The 22155-nt window shown below is 39.1% G+C and overlaps 1 protein-coding gene across 1 annotated transcript in view; it reads right to left on the bottom strand.

The window, feature by feature from the left end:
* Positions 1 to 7630: 7630 nt before the first annotated feature.
* Positions 7631 to 22155, bottom strand: part of LOC120773640 (glutamate receptor-interacting protein 2-like) — a 17195-nt gene continuing 2670 nt past the window's right edge. The window contains 4 exon segments of the mRNA XM_040102648.1: positions 7631 to 8476; positions 8542 to 9005; positions 9067 to 10569; positions 16963 to 17144. Coding sequence (XP_039958582.1) covers positions 8375 to 8476; positions 8542 to 9005; positions 9067 to 10569; positions 16963 to 17144 — 2251 coding nt within the window. The 3' untranslated portion in view covers positions 7631 to 8374.

The following is a 22155-nucleotide window of genomic DNA, read 5'->3' as shown; positions in this document are numbered from 1 at the left end:
GAGTGCTCGTTAAATCATAAAACAAGAAAAAAAAGCATTAACTTTGACTGCATTGAAGCTTTAATACCCTGCACAGGTGTATTTTATACAGCATGAAAGGGTATAAATGAATTTAACTTGATTTTTTAAGAATCAGTTTGTATGGCAGCTATATGTTCAAGTGCTTCGAGCTGCACAATATTTTCGGAAATGATAGCGTTCTCCAGTATAATAAGGTCCACTGAATTTCATGCAGATATCTTGTCAAATAAAAAAAAATTCCATACGAAGAATAGATTTTGTTTGAGTTTGTATGAGAGCTATATGCTATAATGATCCGATTTAAACAATTTCTGAGGAAATTGCACAATTGCCTTTGGTAATAACTCATGCCAAATTTCGGTAAGATATCTCTTCAAGTAAAAAAGTTTTTCATACAAGAGCTAGATTTTGATCGGCCAGTTTCTATAACAGCTATACGCTATAGGAATTCGATATCGGCAATTCCATCAAATCAGCAGCTTCTTGGAGAGAAAAAGAAATGTGCAAAATTTCAGATCGATATCTCAAAAATTGTCACGAAGAGCAACCTGAGAAGATTGAAGAGCTGCCATTTCATCCAGGAAAAACATTGGTTTAGTGTAATTTGTTAGCCGGTGGAATCATCGCTCCATATTTCTTCAAAAAATGATGCCGGTGTGAACGTAACCGTCAATGGCGACTGTTATCGCATCACGCATATCATTCGCCAGTTACCAGTCAAAATGCACGAAAGAGTCATCAAACATTGGACCCAATGGATGGACCATCTGGGACATAGTCGCGTGCTTTGAAAAGGATAATCTCCAAAAAGTAAAATTATATTCTTTCGAATGATAATAAAAATGCCTCGAAACTCTATTACTTACGTCTGTAGATATGTATATTGCAGATCCATTGGTTATAGAAATCTATATAATTTTTTAGATATTAAAGTAAAGTGAAGTTGAGTTTTGTATCATTATCGATCATCTTTTCAATATCCGAAATGTTTCTTATGAATAATATAATGCCTATATAGTAGCTTTTAGTCGAACCCTAACACAGTTACCGAGCTCTTTATCAAAAACGAAATAAAAACCAAAAGTAATTTTCAATGTCCGAAATATTAGATTATCTTAAAATTAATCTGTAAATAGGCTTTACGACTGACGGATTAGAGCAGACAATGGCTAAAAAAATTATAATTTAGGCTTTTAATGACTCATCTACTGTTTTCTTATTTCTTCGGAGTGTACACTCAATCGCAAGGCGATAACATAAGTTTTCATACAAAGAATAGATATAATACGTCAAAAGAAGAATACTAACAGCTTTTCTTTAAAGAGTACCACATCGTTCGTTTTACCTATAATCAGCGATACTCTGATAGCGTCATTTTCCCTCTCTCTCTCCCTAATACAATAATTCCTCTGAGACTCTTCTCTCTCTCTCTCTTATCCAAATATTTCAAATCACAAACATTTCCTCATTGTCGTAACTTTACATGGCGCTTCTTCATTTAGTCATCACCAAAACCAGTTTCCTATGCGGTACCCTCGTAAAGGTAATACCGAAATAATTCGTTTATAATCGTGCTCATTACGCGCATTTTGCAGCTTTAAACACCGCCAGCATCTGAGTCTTATCAGCGGTGGCGTACGCTATACAGCGCGTTTGCCTCCGGCAAGTTGTCAACAGAGCAAAGTCCAGCAAGGAGGACCTTGCTTGATCCATAATAATTGCGCTATATATATATATATATGCATGCATGTTTGTAAGCGTTTATATTGCTTTTACATTATTTTAACAGGATTATAATCGATTGACGTCAATCGCTGCGCGCCCCGAGACAGATTCTTGTGCTGACCAGCGACAAGTGCTCTTATCAGGGGAGGTAAACAACTCGGCGCTGCAACTGCCGCATGGTCGCTTGGACTTTCAGACTGCGCAGAGACAATAACAAATATGTATGTAGGTGTGTGTTTGTAGATCGAAGAACAAATTAAATGGAAATTAGCGGTATATTTAATTCCTCATTGGGGGGCGCTCGGCCCCACCTAACTTTTGCTTTCTTGCTGTATTTCTTGTTATTTGCAATGGTTTACTTGTTGTTTTTGGAAATTATAGTAAATATTATTTATTTGCCTCCAAAGCACAATGTCTTCTTCGAGAGTCTTACGTATGCAGAAAGGTAATGGTAAATATTTTCGATTTCCGTGATAGGCATGGGTGTTTTTCTGGTTGGGTATTTGCGTCGTTTCGCTAGTTGGATCGTGGTACAACTTAGTGAGTGAGTCAAAAACTTATTTTATTCATAAATTCCATATCAAAATGAATCTTCTCCAAATGAGTGGTATTGAAATATTCATAAAGGCTCAATTTTTCTTTCCTGGTTGCGAACTCTTAACATATACATATAACCCGAGGTCAAACTTCTTCTTCTTTATTAGCTCCTTCTCTTCCAACGGGTCGTAGGCGCAAATCAACAATATGTTGAAGACCATCGCTTTGAATCGGATTGTGGTTCGACGGAAACAAAATCCCTCTCCGACCACGAGTCCCATACCGAATTTGCGCTCCATCATATGGCCACTGTAGTAAATGCCAGAAGGACCTTCCCACTTCAGACTTTGTCCCGTCCATCGCATTTCTTGGACGGCAGTGATGTCGGCCTGTATTTTTACAAGGACTTCAACTAGTTGGGCAGCGACACCTTCCCAATTAAGAGACCGGACAGTCCGTGGAGAGGGATGTTATGCCTTCTCAGTTGAGCTCGCCTTCAAACATATGTTCTTTTTGGCTAACCAGAGGATTCTTCGTCTAAACTGGAAGTCGTGAGCTGCTTGAGGCACATGTATTAGAATCGTTTCTGGCCACTCTCAATTGCGCTCAGAAAACTTTCCTCATGACCTTCCTCACAAATTCATTATATTTTCCCAAACACGGCGATATCCTCTACCGATAAGGACCCTTTTCGCATTCCAGTCAGTTATACCTACAAACCTCCTCAACAGATACTCTGACTGTGGCAACAATTGAGAGATAGATACCCTTTTCTCCTCTTCCTTTTCTTGGTGGTTCTTTAAGCGGCATATATAGTTGGAGTGTATATCCACCCTTCGTTTCTATTAACCACCGTTAACTCTCATTGTAATGTGCCTACAAATTTCAAACCAATTATATACCCCTCCGCTATACTCTTCCGTAAAATATTCTTGTGGGTAAGAATCAGTTTTTGTTAACAAATTTTCTATGAAAATAACTTCTGAATTCTTATTAATTAAATGTCGGATTTAATTAAACTTAAAAATGTATAATCCGGGTCAAGAGCTCGTTGAGCAAATCCAAAGTTCAATATTTTATTATTTATTTAATTTTCTGTCAAAATACTAATTTACCACAATCATTAGCGTTAACAACTGTGCTGACGTAGGTACTCCTACATGCAAACATAGACACAAACAAACACACACATATACCAATGAACATAATCGTATATAATTATGAATATTTGCAAATAATGTTTGTGGAGATTGTAAAACGTATTTCTATATAATTTTAGTTTTAATCTTTAATCAGCTTCTGAAATTATTGTAAACAGCTTGTTTACACGCGTTGACTAATTGCTGTGACGCTTGTCAGCATACAAATATTTACATAATTACGAGTACTATATTCAAAGCTTCAGTCTGTAATTGAGCCGCGATCGGCCTTTGATTGACACATCAACTGGAAGAATCTCGTGTCGTCGAATAACTAAATTTATGAATTTGCCTCATAAAATGCCTGCTTGTAAAAGGAATTAAAGAAAAAGCGCAAAGAATTACTTTAGAAAGCCTTAATGAGGTTCTTCCAAACATGACTTTCAGACAGACTCTTAATGGAATCAATTAGAGCGCCAACAAATACCTAAAAAGCATAGTTAGATCTTAATCAAACTAGAAAAATTTTGTAAACTAATTCTTAATTGTTAACAATTTACCATCAAATGAGGCAATTAAGTTATAATTGCCTGAGAAAAGTGCTCAATGATAGAAGAAAAGTCCAGTTTATGAAGATGTCCTCAATTAAATTGACAAAGAGCGGACAATTTTTGTTGTAAATTGTCAAAAATTTAAACCCTTTCTGTGCAGCTGCCAAATATTTATTGTTTGAGGGAAATAGAGTAATTAACGTCTGACATTGACATTGACTGACCTGACGCGGACCATCACTACTTGCGCCATCACATGTTTCACGTATAAACAGTGACGACTCATTAATATCGACAAATGTCCCCAGTTAATTTACCGCCGGGATCATGCGATTTAACGTCTCTACATTATTTTCTCTAGGGGTTATTTTAAATCAACCAACAACGCTCTATGAGCTCAAAGACAACATTCGGCCAGTCAAAACGCTGCACTGGATCAAAGAAAATTTGTGTAAACGGGTTGAGAAATGCAAACGGAGCGGTGGTGACCATTTGGCGGAGATTTTGTTGAAATCATAAAGTACATAAAACATCACGGTGTTGTTGATAGACACTTTATTTAGCTTCATTGCTTCCTCTTCTCCGTTGGCACTTCAACCGTGTATCGGTCTGTGCCGAGAGCACAAAATGTCACTTATTGCCTCTGCGATGTCACGCCAGTAGTATATACCAAGTGCAGGCAGGTCGCTATGCACTTCGTCCTTCCATTGCATGCGTTGGTACCCTTGCTTCCGTTCTTCACCCATGGTTTTCGGTACGTAGGAGCTTTTCGCTGGAGTCTCAACTTCATCGACATGACCTTGGAAGCTCAACCTTGGATTTTTAGGCACTTAACTATATCCATAATGCCGTAGAGCTCATGCAGTTCGCGTTTCTATCTTCTTTGATATTCGTCGCTTACTCGGACGGCTACAAAGACTTTGCGGAAAAAAGTTCTCTCGAATGTTCCATTCCAGTTTCATCGCACCTTTATTTATATAATAAAATGCTAAAATAGAAATATATTTGGACAAGTTACTCAGGAGCCAGTGCATAGCTTAAATGTTTAAGTAATTCCGTATATTTTTATATTAGAAAAAATTTAGAGAGAAATGCAATTATCACATATACATAAGTGTTTTTAATTACTAGCTCGATTTTTTTAAGTGTTTTTTCGACAATTCAATCTTTGGCTAACGAATGAATGTGCGAATATTAGTTTGTTGCGGTTTTTCTCTTTTTTTTTAACGGGCTTATCAATAAAAAACCCAACTAAATGTGTGCTTTGAAATCATATCAAACATTAGCGTGATTTTCAAAATATTATTTCTACTCTTGCTGGTATTTCACTAAAGTTTGAATCGCCGCAAAATGTGGATTTTGAGTGCTTCAGTTATGACGATTGCCATGATCTTGCAAGTCTAATGCAAGTAAGGACCTTCCTTATCCACCTTAAGGTGAGCTTTCTTTAATAGCTGATCTAATATTATGGCTCATAATTGCTGAATAATTGGTGAAAGCAGAAGCTGTGCATATAAATGTCAACAATTTGTTAAACATGGCTAAAGTGGAAGAAAATTTGTATTTACTTCTGCCCCAAAGTATGGTTTCGAACTTTTATATTGTTTCCTGTATTAACTGTAGCGCGAATTAAGAAGAGACGCAAACAAAAAATCTGCTCCGCTGAAATTATTTTGTATCTGTGAGAGTCATATACATATGTGAATGTTTAAAGCCACTGTAAGTAAAAGTTCGTAAAAGCTTTGTAATGCACAGTTTGATCTGCATTGTTGAAAGTTGCTTAGAAATTGCAAATAAACACAAAATGTTGAGAGTAATTAATCAATAAGAAAAGGGAAAATTGTCAAACACGTTTACAATTTTAATGCTTAAATAAAAACTACTAGCAAAAATTTATTAAAATGTAGGAAAACATCAATTTTCTGAGTATTAGATCAAAAAAATTTCTAGAGATTAAAATACTTACTAAATGATTTTTGTATTCATTTCCGTTATCGCGTGTCTTCGAAGTTGTCAACGCTTGCGGACTTTAAGAGCGACTTACAAGTATAACTACTTTTGATTCTTTCTGCGAAGCTCCTCGATTTTTACGACGAGTTTCATCCAATGCTGGTTAGTGACATAGAAAGTGTTCCAGCGTCTTTTTCATGCCTACTTTTTTGCACTTTCTTCATGTATCGTCGTTATTCAATCCATCCAGCACGTCAGTAAGTTGTGACCAGTCTTTAGGGCGGGCCAACAACCGTCCCGCAGTGCTTTCGAAACTGTGTTAGTTTAAATCATGCGAGTTTGCCTTCGATGATCTTGGCGGTCATGCATGTGCTTAAAGCATTTCATCTCGCCCTGATCCGTCTGTCAGCCTGTTCGGAAATTTAATTGTAGCGAGACGTATGACACTCATCAGCCATTTCGCTTCCAGGAATTCCTTTGTAGCCGGGAGCTTTGTATAAATGCAGCCCCTACATCTACTCCTTTTCTGCTTCTAAAGCTTTCTCTAACGAAATATGATGTGTTGAACTGTATCATAATAATTAATGTAATGAATGAAGAAATAATGAAAAATTTAATTTCTTGCAAAATAGGGAATTACCAAAAAAAAATTTTTTTTCGAAAAAATTTAATCTAAAATTTAAAGTAAATTGTCAATAATTTTATATTTTTAAAAGCTCGATACTAGAACATTTTATAAACCAATAAATGTGAATACTATTCAAAACGCAGCCCTGTTTTTTCTAACGGGTGATCCGAGTAGGTATTTTATTTGGCATTTCCTCATGGCAAGACTTATGAGTAAACAACGTTTGCAAATCGTTCAACTTTATTACGAAAATTCACGTTCTGTAAAGAATGTTTTTAGCCCGCTTTCCTCAACTTATGGTCAACAAAATCGTCCTACTGAGCGTAGTATTCTCAACACCATCACCCATCTTCAGACCCAGCATTCATTATTGGCTAATATTTAACCGAATGGAACGCGTCCGGCACGCACTGAAGAAAATATGGCAGCCGTAGCGCCGTTCACGGCAACTCGGACTGACAAATGGAACGTCTTGCGATATCGCTGAGCTCTATGTCCTCTTGAAAAGTTCCAATAAGATCCGACGTTATCAAGCCAAATTTTGCTCAGCCATGAGGTCCATTTCTGACTCCATCCGTATGTAAACAAGTAAAATTGTCGCATTTGGTATGAAGAGCAACCTGAAGTGGTTCAAGAGCTGTAATTTCATCCAGAAAAACGACGGTTTGATGTGGGTTGATGGCCGGTGGAATCGTCTGTCCACATTTTTCTTCAAAAATGTTGCCGGTGAGAACGTAACCGTCAATGGCGATCGTTACCGCGCCATGCTAACCGACTATTTGATGCCTGAAATTGAAGCTTGTGATTTCGGCAACATTTTGTTTCAACAAGACGGCGCCACTTCACACAGATCGCATCAACCAATGGATTTATTGAGAGTATATTTCGGTGAGAAATGAAAGAATGTTCTTTCGAATTTTCGATTAAATCTAAAGTTTCTGTGTTTTTTCTTTAAAAAGGTAGGGAACCTCGAAATGGATCACTCTGTACCTATGACCTATATTAATATGAAAACAGTGTGAACAATTTGCAAACCTTCGTATCTCAAATCAAATTCTTTAAAATATACATTTATTGCATTCAAATGACATACGAGTACATAAAGTATATAAGTAGTGTTATATAATATACCTTAACGCTATAAACAAATGGAAAATTTACAAAATACACTTTTTGCAAAATCGTATGAAAGACATATACATATATGTATATATACCTGGACATATGTTATGTAATACATGCATAACGGTACACTGCATATATAAGTGTTTAGGTATATATGTAAGTATTCGAATACATATATCTTATAATTAGGCGCATATATGTCTGTATATGTGTATGTATGTATGTAAGTATGCCACTACGGTTGCATTATTGTCAGTTTATTTGTCCTTTTTAAAGCTGGAAGTAGACACTTTTCATAAATATTAAAACAAATTTGTATCAAAAGCTTTAATTCGTAAGTCAATGGCACTGCGGTCTGTTGCTAACTACTAGAAAAATTTAATTTATATATTTCAAAACAAAATCGTAAACAAAAAATATTTCTTTCGCGCTTAAAGCTAGAACCCTTAATATACATAAGATTAATTTAATTAATATTTGGTATGGTTTCTGCGACGGTGCTTCAAGTGACATGTGAGCTCACGACCCCTCTCGGCGCCATTTTCGCATTTTCTTTTAGTTTTTGGTAAATACTACACTTTTATTTGGTTAAACAAAACGAAACTCGAAATTCGTGCTTTGAAGTTAGACGTTAAAGAAAGGCACACGCATTGTCAGTATTTATATTTGTAGACCAGCTGCTCTGGCAGGCGCCACGATCATTCCGTGCGCTGTATGATCAGCTCGATCTTGTCGCCGGCGGCCGCGATCAAAGGCACTGTCAGGCAACAATCAAAGTCCTGCGTCTTCATCTCATTCACCTGCAGATTTACACACATTAATTACAACAAAAATAGTAAAAGAAATCACAATCCCCAGTACAAACCTGCATAATTCTGTCGAACGGCTTGAGCACGCCGCTCAAGTCCGCCGGCCCGCCGGAACGTATGCGATTGATGAACACACCACGCTCGTACAAACCATCCGACACGGAAAACCCATAGTCATCGTATACTTTGTCCTTCTTCAAGGTCACATGGAATACACGATGCTTGCCGCCGTCCTTGCCACTGGCCGACCCGGCATCCGTCTGCGATGAAGGGCTGCGCGGCCGTCGTTGTACTTTCGCGTAAATGGCTTGCGGTTGTGGCATGTTGACACCTTCCAAATTCCCACCTGCCATAATGCTGGCGATTTCGTGTGCGCGCAGTATCTTCAGATCCACAGTTTCGCCGAGATTTTGCAGAATATTGGTCGCCTGTGAGAGCGGCATGCCTTGCACCGAATCCTCATTGATGGCCAACAGCTGATCGCCAACATGTATTTGGCCGTGTTTGTGCGCAATGCCGCCTAAGAAATGTGAATTCGTTAAAGTAAAGATGCGGCAGTACTAAACCCATTAGACACTTACCTTCCACAATGCCACTGATCGTTATGGGTTTGCTAATGTCCTCACTGCCGGCGAGCGTTATGCCCAACAGGCCACCTTTCGGTTCCAAACGCACAGTGAAGATGATCTGGTGTAGACTGCTGCCACTGCTTTTGCTGCTCGAGCTGGCTGCGGAACCGTAGACTTTGTTCTCCATTGGTGGTGGTTAAACCATTCTTTCAACTCACCTCGCATAGCGATCCAAATCGTAGCCGGTAAAGTCTTGATAATTATTGTCCTCATTGTCCGGCAGCTCCGTGGTCAAACTCTGTGTATTCTGCGCTGCAAACGAGCGACCCATCGCGGACGTATTGGCACTCCACGTATTGCAGGGATGTGGATGATGACGCATTTGCACCGACTGCAGACTACAACCATCGTCAATGCCGGCGGTATTGTGGTAAAAATCTGATTGTGGCGTTGTCGACTTCAAAGACAAGCAATCATTGAACTTGGACGTGACATAGGCGGCGGTGCTGTACAAATCATGTTCACTCGGACTGGCCGGGCAATTGCTATAAATGGGATTTGGCATTTTCTGTTGAGCATCGAACAAGAAGTCCGGCAACATAACACGCTTCACTGTTAGAGTGGTGAAATCCATAGCCGATGGACTCTCCTTCAGCAGTGAGTCCACATTATAATGCTGAACGGGATGATTGTCCACCGCCAAAAGTATATCGCCGCCACGTAGTGAGCCCGTACGATGCGCCGGACTACCGGGTTTCACATCAGAGATAACAAAACCACCATGACTAGAACCATTTACGCTAATACCCAAACCAGATTTGCCAGCGCGCAGCAATTTCACATTGTACACACCGCTCGACGGCACCACCGAATCAGCCATATCGATTTCGATCTCCAATTCCAACCAATTAGCGGCCGCTGATTGTGTTGACTTCCCCGACTGCAACGTACGATTCTCGCCCAACAACTGCCGCATCGTCTGCACATCCAAATTGTACATTTTATTGATGGCCACAATGCGATCGCCCTTCTGTATCGAGCCGCTACGATCGGCCACCGAATCGGCCAACACTTGCGCAATGGTCACGGCGCGTCCGCAAGCGGTCGTCAGCCCGAGCACAATGCCAGAACCCTGGCTACAGTCCAGCAGCACGGGAAACGTTTCGGACCGACAAATACCAATAGCGCTGGGATGATGCAGTGTGCCCACCCCCACGCCCATACCGCCAACGCCAACGCCAGTCGTTGAAGCGCTGCTGTTCACACCGGTGCTGCTGCCGCTGGCGCTGCTGCCACCGCTGACATTGCTCGCTGTGCCGCTATTGCTGCCCGTGCTACCGCCGCCGTTGCAACTGCTCCCCGCGCCACAACCTCCACCACCAGCGCCGCCGCCGCTGCCTGCGCCACCTCCATCTAGGGGCAGCGAACTTTTCCGTACAAAGCGTTGTCGCTGCCGTGACTTGCGTGACTCCAGCGTGCTGAAACCATACTTGGGACTGCCGAGCGTGGTGTGACCTAAAAGCGCAAATGTGTGGAAAATGTATAAAACGTGAAATATTGAATATTGTTAACAGACGCGCGCGCCCGTGTCTGTGTGTGTGTGTGTGTGTGCTTGTGCTTGTGTGTTGAAGAGTGCATTTGATTGAGGCAATGATGAGTTGTGAGTTCTGGCGGCAGTTGAGTGAAAGTTCTTTCAGTTCATTTCCGGGCAACAAGCTTGCTGCCCGCGACGCTATTTTTAGCGACCCCATCAATATTGTTTAATGGAAATTATGTTTACCGCACGCGCTCACGCTTATGGGACTTAAAAGATTTGCGGTGGCCTTTAGTTTTACGCATCATCTTTACCTTCGGAAGATTTCAACCAAACTTGGTGCGCTATCAATGAACAATTCTATATATATATATACGAACACACATATATATATTACATACATAAATACTACATAAATGTATATATACATATGTATGTATATGAACTTTCTAGAGTTGAATCGAAAAAGCTGCGCGTTCTAAAAATTCGTTAACCAATAAATATTTCAATAAAAGCGGAAAAACAAATCTCTTCCATGTAATAATGTGTGAGAGTATGTGTTTATGCTTGTATGTGTGTAATGAATTTATTGGAGTTGTTAAACATATTTCCACGACGATTTTATGTTGTTTTATCAAATCCCTACAAGTCAAAGGGTTAGCTGTACATACACCCAAACACAGACTTATACATATATTTTCATACAGACGTACTATACATACAAAGAAACATGTATACTTCCTACCATGTATCCATTAGACACCTTTAAATGCCCTTACAATATCTCCCGATTTGTTCTATGTGACCTTTCCCTAAAAGTTTAAGTTGTTTTCCAATATCTGTCTCTTAAAAATATTTTATATTTCACAAGATTTATGGCATTATGCTCGAAAATCATGAATTTGGAATATCATAAGTTAATTTTGTAAGGTATTATGTTCTTAGGGACCTTAAGCATATTTGTATAACATTTTTCTGGAATTTTGAAGTACCAGAAATACTGCACTAGACAATAGACAGATGATTGAAATACACAACAAAAATTCAAAATTTATTTTAATCTGTAAAATTGTTCAATGTATCTTTTAACAGATAAACCAGATAAATTGAAAAGTCCCCGGTCTACCATATTTAAACACCCCTTTGGCCTTCAAAGGCGATACACTGATTATAGCGCCTCTCCAACTCTTCGTTACCATTTTAGTAGGATTTGTCCTTTGCTTCCAAATATGCCTCAGTTTCGGCGATCACCTCTTCAGTCGTCGAAAACTGTATATCAGCGAGTATTATCTTCAGATCTGAGAACAGATAATAGCCACTGGAAGCCAGATCTGTAGAACACGATGAATGCGGAAGCAATTCCAAACCCAATTCATGTATTTTTGCCAACGTTTGCACTGATCTCTGACATGGAGCAATGCCTTGATGAAACAGCACTATCTTTTTCTTCAAATGCGACCGTTTTTCGATGATTTCGTCCTTCAAAAGGTGCAATAATACTATATAATAGTCACTGCTGGTTGTCCTTTCTTTTTTAAGGAAGTCAATAGAAATTATTCCATCCGCAACCCAAAATACGGAGGCCATAACCTTGCCAGCCGACTGTACCGTTTTCAACGCTTCAGAGCGGGTTAATTGTATGCAGTTCACTCGGTTGACTGCCAATTGGATTTCGGAGTGAAATGATGCCTTGTTTCATCCATTGTCATATATTGATGCAAAAACCCGGGTTTGTTACGTTTGAACATCTCCAAAGACTGCTCCGAATCATCAACTTGTCGTTGTTTTTGGTCAAAATTGAGCTTGCGCGGCAACCACTTTGCGCAGCGCTTTCTAATGCCCAAATATTCGTGAATGGCATGATGTACATGATCACTTGATATCTTTAGATTGACTGCTTTCTCGAACAACTTTACTTCACGCTCATCCAAAACTATTTTGTGCACTTTTTTTTGATGTTTTCGTCGGTAACAACCGCTTTTGGGCGTCCACTGCTTTTATCGTTTTCGGTGTTTATTTCATCATGTCTAAACTTGGCTTACCAATCCTTGATAATTGATATTCCTGGTGGAGTGTCTGCAAACTGATCATCAAGCCAAGTTTTAACTGTATATTTTCTTCTTCAAAAATCAGTTTTTTTTTAAGCGAAGTTCCTTTTTAGCCATTTTTTCACAATAACAAAAGTTGCTTCACTCAAAATTATTCCTTTGAAGATCGGTTACTTGAATTATACACAATTGACAAATAGTTTGCCATGTTATATTGAACAGACCCCAAACAACATTTGCTTATCGTTCAAATTTACTACTAAAAGAATTGTTTCCTTCGCGCGCTGCGTCCAATATTCTGTAAACAATATCACCCAGTTGAGTCAGGAATTTGATTGGCAATGGATTGGTTTTGCAGCACGTTTGCTCGTCGGAGACGTTATTGCTGCTGTGGAATAGGTTATCGAAGAAGACTCAAATAAGTCCAACCGCCATCTCGTGAAATAGTTGGAGTTGTGTCCATCCACTTTATGGAAAATTTCACGGAAGTATTTTGGCTTTCGGGACTACAAACTCCAACTCGTGCAAGAATAGAAACCGAACGTTGATAGCCACGCGTCGCACCTTCGATAAATGGTCCCAAAATGAGATGGTCACCGATCCAAATGTTTACAAGAAATTTTTGTTCAGTGATAAAGTATGGCACATCGATAAACAAGTTAGAGCTATGATAATCCAAAAGAAATTGTTTAAACGTCGTTAAATCAAGTTAGTCAATGTTAGGTGTGCTCTATGGGCAGAGGGAATCATTGGTTCATACTTGTTTTTCTTCAAAAATGAAGGAATGGGGAACACAATAGAGCCATGATTTATGACTTTTTCGTGCCTGAATTAAAGGATGTTGATGTGGACCATCTTTCGTTCGAACATGATGTCAGCTAACGAAATCATCAAGTTATTGTAGCAAACTTTTGGTGAGACTCACATCGTGGGCCTGCCACGTGGCTTCTATATCGTGCGATTTAAGACCGATGGAAACTTTATTGTAGGGTTATATGAAGTTATTTATTTTCACAGGTAGGCCCTAGATGATTGAGGCCTTGAAAAAAAATATGCGGCGTGTCATTGCTGGCATACAGTCCTCATTGATGCAAAAAGTGTTCTTAAACTTGACCTCACGACTGGAGTTTATTCGAATCAGCCGCGGTAGTCATTTGACAAACCCTTATCTATATAATATAACTGAATTCTGGGCCTATTTTGAAAAAATTTGAAACGAGAGAGCCACATTCTTTCCTTCTCTAATTTTCTTAAAAATTTGATAATTTTTGTTCTTTCTCGCGAGATCCTAAAAATCAGCTAATTCAAAAAACTGTCAAAATTAAAAAAAAAGTGAAATAATGGACAATTTACTTCGATGTTTCCTCCTTAATAACTTAACCAGATGGCATGACGAAAGAAAGAAAATCTCTATCCGAAGCTTAGGTAATTTCATTTTAGTTCTATACAATTAATATGAAAAACACTAAAATTCTTAAAAGTTTGTTGGAAGTTTTAAGACCTGACAAAGTGTTTCAAGATGAATAGATCTAAAAACCAATGATCTCTCTTCCACTCCCTCTCACACACAACTTATGTCTCTTTTTCCTTCTTTCTCTCTCTCTCTCTCTCTATCTTTTCTTATCGTGAAACACTTGAAAAACCCAAAAAGAGCAATCCAACTCAACTTCCCTCGGCCGAAGTTCCCACCAAAAACAAAAAATACTGCCAACTCCACTAAGAGTTTTCCGCAATAAAAAAATCGAATTAAGCGAACGAACGTTCACGAAGTAACAACAGATTATCAACGTAATAATTACGGCAAATTTATGCTTTTGATTTCTAAATGGCACACGGAAATGTAATAAAATTTAATAAAGTCCCTTAATCAAACACAACAACAGCAACATTTGTTGTTGCATATCTCGTTTGATCAAAAGAAATGTGTTTTGAAATAAAAACTTAAAAATAGCAAATGGCTTTATGCCACAGTGCCGCTTGTCACACTCGAAGTGTGTCTCACCGATTTAATGGAGTTTTCACAAAGCAACAACTCTGAGAACTTAATCCGCAGGCTGCTGCACGGCTATATGTACCACTGTGCTTACGATTCCCTACGCAAGCCAATTTGTTTTTATATGAGTGTGTATGTATGTGTCTGTGTGTTATTTTATGATCAGCAAATGTCACAAATTCATATTGACATAAGTCAAATTGCGGCTGACAGTGGCTCCGCCAACACTTCGCCTTACAGATCTTCAGCGCAGATCGTTTTGATGTGGGCGCCATCGCTGTTTGCGTGTTTATCCACATTTTTTAGCGTTTTCATATTACTTTCTGTTTTATGGCGGCCGCCAATTGGTTGTATACTGGCTGGTAATTTGGAGATTATGCGTTATTGGAACCACAATTCGCATGCGAAGTACCGCGATGAGCGCAATTTTATATGCCCGGAATATGTGTGTATGTATTTATGACTTGTAAAAATATGTTTGTTTCTTTTTGCTGTCAATACAATTATATTTACTGCTGAAGATATGTACTGTAGCCCGTAAAAGTATACAATAGGCTGGCGCACATTGCGTATGAGTAATATCAGGCTTTAATGGGAAATTTTGTTAGATAATACCGGAAGTAGTTTGTATAAAAGAAAAAATACCTACAGTTAAATAGATATACATAATTCCATTCACATGTGCGTTTCGTTTAGTATAAAAGGGTGCAAAAATATCTTTATCTGGGATTTGATCGCTCATCTGGTATGACAGGTACATATGTGTGTATATGCTGTGGTGGCTCGATCTAAACAATATATTCGGATATTGTAGCGTTGTCTTGAACAATATTTATGCCGAATTTCGTAAAAAACCCGGTCAAATAAAAAAGTTTTCTATAGAAGACATTGATTTTGATCGCTCAATTTGTATGGCAGCCCGAAATCGACCATTCCGACAAATTAGTAGGTTCTTTGTGACTAAAGGACGCGCGGGAAATTTCAGATCGATATCTCAAGAGCTATTATACAAACGGGCATACGGAAATAGCTAAATCGACTCGGCTCGTCACGCTGATCATTTACAGGTTCTCTCCTTCGTCGGTATATGAGCAGAGAAAAGGCCGCCAGAGTTCGGTTGAAACTCCATGATCTAGATGATCCGTTATGCAGTCAAAGTGTGTAGGGACATCCGCGTGTTCAGATACTCGTTCTTTTAAGAACCCAGATTCTCTGAGTCTAATAGCCACTTTCGCGGACATACACCTTCCAGCGATGTCTACGGCCATTATGTTCAAAATGGCACCACACATGCTGATGAGCGCAAGTGTGGTCTTTTTTAGAGCCCGCCACCACATTCCACCATAGAACATAATGGGCTTGACTTTGGTGTCATAGAGCAATCGATGCCTTTTTGCTCTCTCTTCGATATTCCGCTTCCATGAAAGCTTCCTATCCAAGATAAGCTCAATATAGTTCACTGTATCCGCCGGCTGCAGGCACCTTTCTTTGGTCCCGATCGCTGTTAGAATGATCTTATAAAAAAATGGTACCGGAAGGGAGTTACCTAATTTTCTCTATATAGTCTCTCTGCATTGTTTCCCTGAAGGGTCTTTAATACATTTAAAAAAGTAATTGTTGCATTGTCCTCTCGCTTTTTAAGTGACAGAGCACAGTAAAGATGATCTCTTGAAATTTTATTCAGTAAGTAGATATGTAGGTTAAAGTATTTTCTAATTTTCGGGCATAAGAAAGTTCAAAAAATGCATCGCTCTTCAATCGCTCCACATTCATCTCCCATCAAAATCAAATTTATTGCGTAAATGTTTCAAATCTGCCGCTATAACCCCGTAACCCTTTACTCAAGAACAACTCACTTTTTGATCGTCCATCACTTAGGCGCCAACCAACGCACGTTACCGCAAAATATTGTCAACAGACGTGCAACATTACGCCAGCGACATGACAATGCCATTGTTACTTGTCACACGACATGCAAATGTCGCATAAATCAAAAGCTTGCAACACTTTGTTTTTGTAATTACTCGAAAACACGCAGCGAAGAACGCAGCATTTGTAAATTTTGGAAAAAATTCCAGCGCCGAAACTCACTATTCTAGAATGCGAAAAGTTGTAAGTACAACAACAACATGATTATATGTCGACAAGTCGGCTGCGCTCAGCTGTCAACGCTGACAACCAGCGGCGAAAAGAAAAAGCAACAACTTCAAATCCAGAAGCGAAAAGAGAAATCACAAGTCGCAGACACAACACGCGTCCATGCACTGCTTCGCCCAAGCACTGTCTCTAACGGTATATAGCATACCATATTCGTATGAGATGTGTGAACGTACCTCTTCGCGTCAACGCGTGCGCCGGCATAATTTGCATCTGTGTGTAGCCGCGTCCCGTGTTCGCGTCCAACATTGTCATCACCTCGTCCGGACTGTAGGCTGAATTCTCGATTATGGTGTCGTCGATGGAGAGCACTTGATCACCCACAGACAAGGCGCCACATCTGCAATGGAAAACAGAGCTTTATTTACATATTTGCTGGAGGAAAGTCATATTTGACAAAAGAGTTGATATATTATATAAGAGAAAGGGATTGAGATGTGATTAACATACAGCTGTTGGTAGGAACAGCCCAGATGTGGACGGACTTGTTTGTTTTCCTGGCCTGAAAAGACCGATGAAAGGCAAGCAAATCGAGACGACAGCAGAGGATCTCGGTTCTCAAGGCTATTCCGGAGAATGCCTTCCGTGACGCCTTCAATGCTTGGAAATCGCTCTGGAAGCACTGCATCGAGCGCAGAAGGAGCCTATTTTGGAAAGTCTTTTAAAGAAATTGTAATCGATTGGTTCAATAAATCTTTTTAAAATCGACTCCAGTCCTATTACTTCCCGGACAAATCCTGTATTCCTTGGTAAGCAGAAAGCAGAGCTGATATACAGCAGAGCCTAGAGCTCGCTGACAGTGAGCTCAAAGCACGTCAAGGAGTGAAAATCGTCGGAAATTGTAAAGCCGTTGAGCTTGCAAGATAAGGCCTTGGATCTATGAGCTATGCGTGAGCTCAGCAAGCGTTGGTCAGCAACCAGCACTAGTAGAGTGCGAAAGACTTCTGGCTCAAGTGGATTGTGAAAGGTCAGTTAAACTACAGCTCTTAACAAGGCTCACTTCTCGTAATGATAGGCGTCTAACTGGACATTGTCCCATTAGCACTCCACGCATTGAGGGTTAAAGATTCTGAAGGCCGGAACTTGCTCAGAAGTTGCTATGAGGGAAGACATCAACACAGTTTTTGCTCCACTGTTCAGCTTTCGTCAGGCTAAAGTTGACGCATCTGGGTTGTCATACGTTTTACGAACCCGGTGAATTGGCTCGAATTTATATTAGCCGTGTCAATAAAATTTGTGACAAGCTCTAGTTTTGTCGATAATACGACGGACTTTTTGATATATACCTAACAACAGTCTAGATCACAATGAACCAAGTGTCACTAGCAGGCCAAGTGGCATTAGTCGTGTATTGACGAGAAATCAGCTATTTACCTGACCTAATCCCACTAATTCAGTCTACGACAGTGAGTTTTTTTCAGGGAGTACTTCTAGAGTAAACACTTTATATTTGTGGTTCCATTAAATATGCTTCGATTTCCGCCTCCCTCGATTTAAAGCTCTTTATTCAAGAAATATGAGTCCAGGCGGCTTTCCAGATGAGAAAAAGCAGCTGAATTATTCGGGTTTTAAGCTTGATCCTCCGAACTCTCTACTATCTTAGATTAGACCACTGACGATGTAGTTATCACCACCAACGCCCGACTATCGGAATACATACATATACATATATTACATATCATGGTTTTTAATGCTTTTTCAAGGCCTTCGTTTGTAATATTTAAAGTTGGGAAAGGAGCTGGTGGCATTTGTGAGTTGGAAGAGGGGTACTAATACCTCGGAGAAGATTCTCACGACTACCACTACTAAATTTTCACTGGCAGACACTGACTTTTGTCATTATCTTCTGATAAAAAGAATATAAATAACATCAACATGCGATCCGTTCCCACTTTTATGAAGACTCTTAAAATTACTATTAGTGTGACCCCCTGTTTTTATTATTTTGAAGAAAAATCTTTACCCCACTACCGTACAATCAATCACTCACTGTCACCAATACTCGCTGGCGTATGCTCGCTATATAAGCACCCGCCGCAGAAGCCTCGTCGATTTTCGTATGATCCATATGACTAGTCGCCGGATAGTTGCACAGACCAGACCAATTTATGTTCATTGGACGTTCGATTTCAATCAACAGCGGTCCCCATTGAAAACTCAACACTCTGCGACGGACATCATATTCGACAGTCAGATTTGTATAACCGGAAACGTAGGCCGCCACATGATGATCTGTTGTGCCTCAGCCAATGTCTTGCCAATCAGTGAAAGCTACAAAGAACATTAGAGCAAAACCGAAAACAAACTAAAATAAAAAACTTTCACGAGACCAGGTGGAAATTGTCGGAATGAGCTGAGCGAAAACGCGTTTCAAACCCAAAATATCCACCAAAATCATTCGAACCAACTCTCGAACGATGCTAAGCTCTCTTGACATCTCTCTAACACTTGCTTCATGATTTTCAATCACCATATCCTTCACTTTTTTAATATTTAATATCAGCTGAAGAGGTTGAAGGTCGTCCAGAACGAAACATGTGAAGTCTTGTACTACTCGTGGACCACCCTTAGGCTTATGTTGCGATAAAACTGAATCACCATAAGTCTTTTCCGTTATTCGCAACGATACCACATATGAGGTTTGGTTAGAAATGAAAAATTTGAGACAAATTCCTTTTTCGATATTGAAAATAGTAATAATGGACAGTCCTACCAACTTGGAAAAATACATTTTTTCAAATGTTATTTACTCGATTATTTTAAATTACAATTTTCGGGTACTTTTTTGCCACAATGTATTCTGAATATAGTTCTCCATACAAAGATCTACAGGATTTTTTTTATTTAATCCAGGCCAGAAACGTCAAATAAAATTCAAATTGACTATATTGCCAATTTTTCATTTTTTTCGTATGTAGGTTCGTATAATGACAACATCCTCCAGTTGAGGTTACATCCAGGAGAAGCTGCAATCAATGCAGTAACATAGTGGCTTTTTTAATATCGTCGAAGATCGCGTGTAACTCGAAAAATATTTTCTTTTTTCAAAAATGTTACTAAACAGTTTGGAAATGTACTAAAACTATTGATAGAATAGTTTTCTTTTGTTTTTAATTCCCAAAGAGCCTATCTTTTAGCCTGTCCTACTATTTTTTTGATAGACCAAACCTTCAATTTATCTTCGAAAACTCGTTCGTCCATGATCTAATTCATCTTGAAAACAAAATCGCTGCTGAAACCAAAAGTATTCTTCATAAATGTTGGAAAGATTCTGGACCGGGCAAAGTGACTACCACTAGGAGTACCGAGGATAATGAAAACGAGGGTGTACAAAAGCACCAAAAAACATACAAAATCATTTTGAATGATTGTAAAATTAGATGAATAGTGATAGCTGATTCTCTAAAGATCTCAAAAAAGATTTGGTTTAAAAAAAATGGTATGAGAAAGCTCTGTGCAATGTGGAAACCACTCAATCAACAATCGAGGCAATACATCCTATCTTAAATAAATGAAAACGTTGACATATTACACGAATTGAGCTTCGAATTGCTTCTCCAACCGCCGTATTCTCAATTCTCCCAATGTTAGAAAAATCGACCTTCTTCCTCAGTACTCAAAATAACGACCGTTGGGAAGCCGTATACTGAGATCTATTTCTAATCAAAAATAACAACAAATCGTACAACAAAAAAGGTGTCGAAAATTTGCAATATCACCATATTCTATCCGAATGGTAACTTCTTGGGTAATAAAATTCAATTTTACCAAAAACAAATATAATTTTTTTTCAAAACGATTTAGCCCGCCTGGTATAAAACCTAAAAACGAGTATACTTCTACCTTGCTGTTTTCATTATATACCAAAAAAGAGGTCTCCAGGAAAAATTTTATACTCCGAAACATGATTTCCTGCCACGAAACATACACCACTCTTTTTTTGAGGTGCCCTATTAGTAAAAATTGTTCCACACATGTTCCACACTCAGAAGAAATGTGCCTCAAAAATATGACTCGAGTAGATTGGCCTCGGGTTGTTGCTTTTATATGCACTACTTTCCGGGATCGGTAGCATTCCTACGTGACTCAATAAGATTCATTGGTGAACGTATGTTTGAGCAATGTTTTCCTTTAAAAATTAACAATGAAGATATCCAGTTAAACTAAAAGAGAGAGTATGTGATGACTTCGTTACCGGCTTCTTTTTCTCACTTTCTATGTCCCTCTCTTTCTCTATCTTTAATTATACCGGTCTACATGATTTATTTGCTCTTTTTCTCTCTTCATCTATATTTTATACCAGTCGAAATTATTTATACCACTTGCTTGTTCGATTCGCAACACTCCAAAAATTGGCAAAACTATCCATCGTTCGGCTATCAATACTTATTTAGATAAATTGTCTACCTATACCCTTTCTTTTCAAGAAAAGGAATTATTAACCTCCCTTCCTCTGTACTTACTATGTGCGAGTATTGGCAAAATGCAGATCACCGCAGCGTTAGCCAAAATTTGTAATGTTTCAGACAGTTTCTTTTTTATAGCCATGATGTACATATATACTTACACATATGTATGTATATAAAATGTATGTACATATCCATCCAATATCCATTTAAATAATATAGAAGTATGTACATATGTATTTGCCGCAACTGCTTCGCCGCCATATCAATTACTTTGGCTAAGCAATCAGCATTTTCACACATACACATACACTAACAAACATTTATCCGCTGTAGCAGCAATAATAAACCAAATGATGGCAACAACAACAACACATGAAAGTAGTCCAAAGTTGTCATTGTCGCATAGCAGGAAATTTGGCTGCCCGCCTCCATTATTTCGCCACAGCGTCTGCTGGCCTTCTTCATTACACGCTGTCGAACATATGCAAATACTCGCAAGCTATTTTCCTTTTGCTGTTAATGTTTTTCTTTCGGCCTTTTCGCTTGTTTTTATTTCTACAATATTTTATTTTCGCTTTGCTTTTGGGATTTTTTTCTTGTTTTCAATTTCTTCAATTTGCCGGCGAACCTCTGAGATTCCTCATGCGGCTATCCAACATGTGGTGATTTCGGCAACAATGTTGACATGCTCGGATACGTCGCGTCGCGTCGCGTTGTGATTGTCTAGACTCGAGACTCGAGACATGCGGTCAATAGCGAGAAGACAAAAACAAATCTAAAACAAAAGAAGAAATTGAAACTACTTTTTTCGTTCTTCATTGCTGCCAAGTCGCATTCTCAGCGCCGCCCAGCTGAATCTTCTGCCGCGCCCGCGCCAACTGGGCATTGCCAGCGATTATCAGCGCGACCCTCACCGCCCGCTGGTCTGCGGCGACCGCAATGACAGTGGCAACTGCAGCG

This window comes from Bactrocera tryoni, chromosome 4 (genome assembly GCF_016617805.1).
Source record: "Bactrocera tryoni isolate S06 chromosome 4, CSIRO_BtryS06_freeze2, whole genome shotgun sequence".
Classification (NCBI taxonomy): domain Eukaryota; kingdom Metazoa; phylum Arthropoda; class Insecta; order Diptera; family Tephritidae; genus Bactrocera; species Bactrocera tryoni.
The sequence above is the reverse complement of the archived record's forward strand: the minus strand, read 5'-3'. Positions and strand labels throughout refer to the sequence as shown.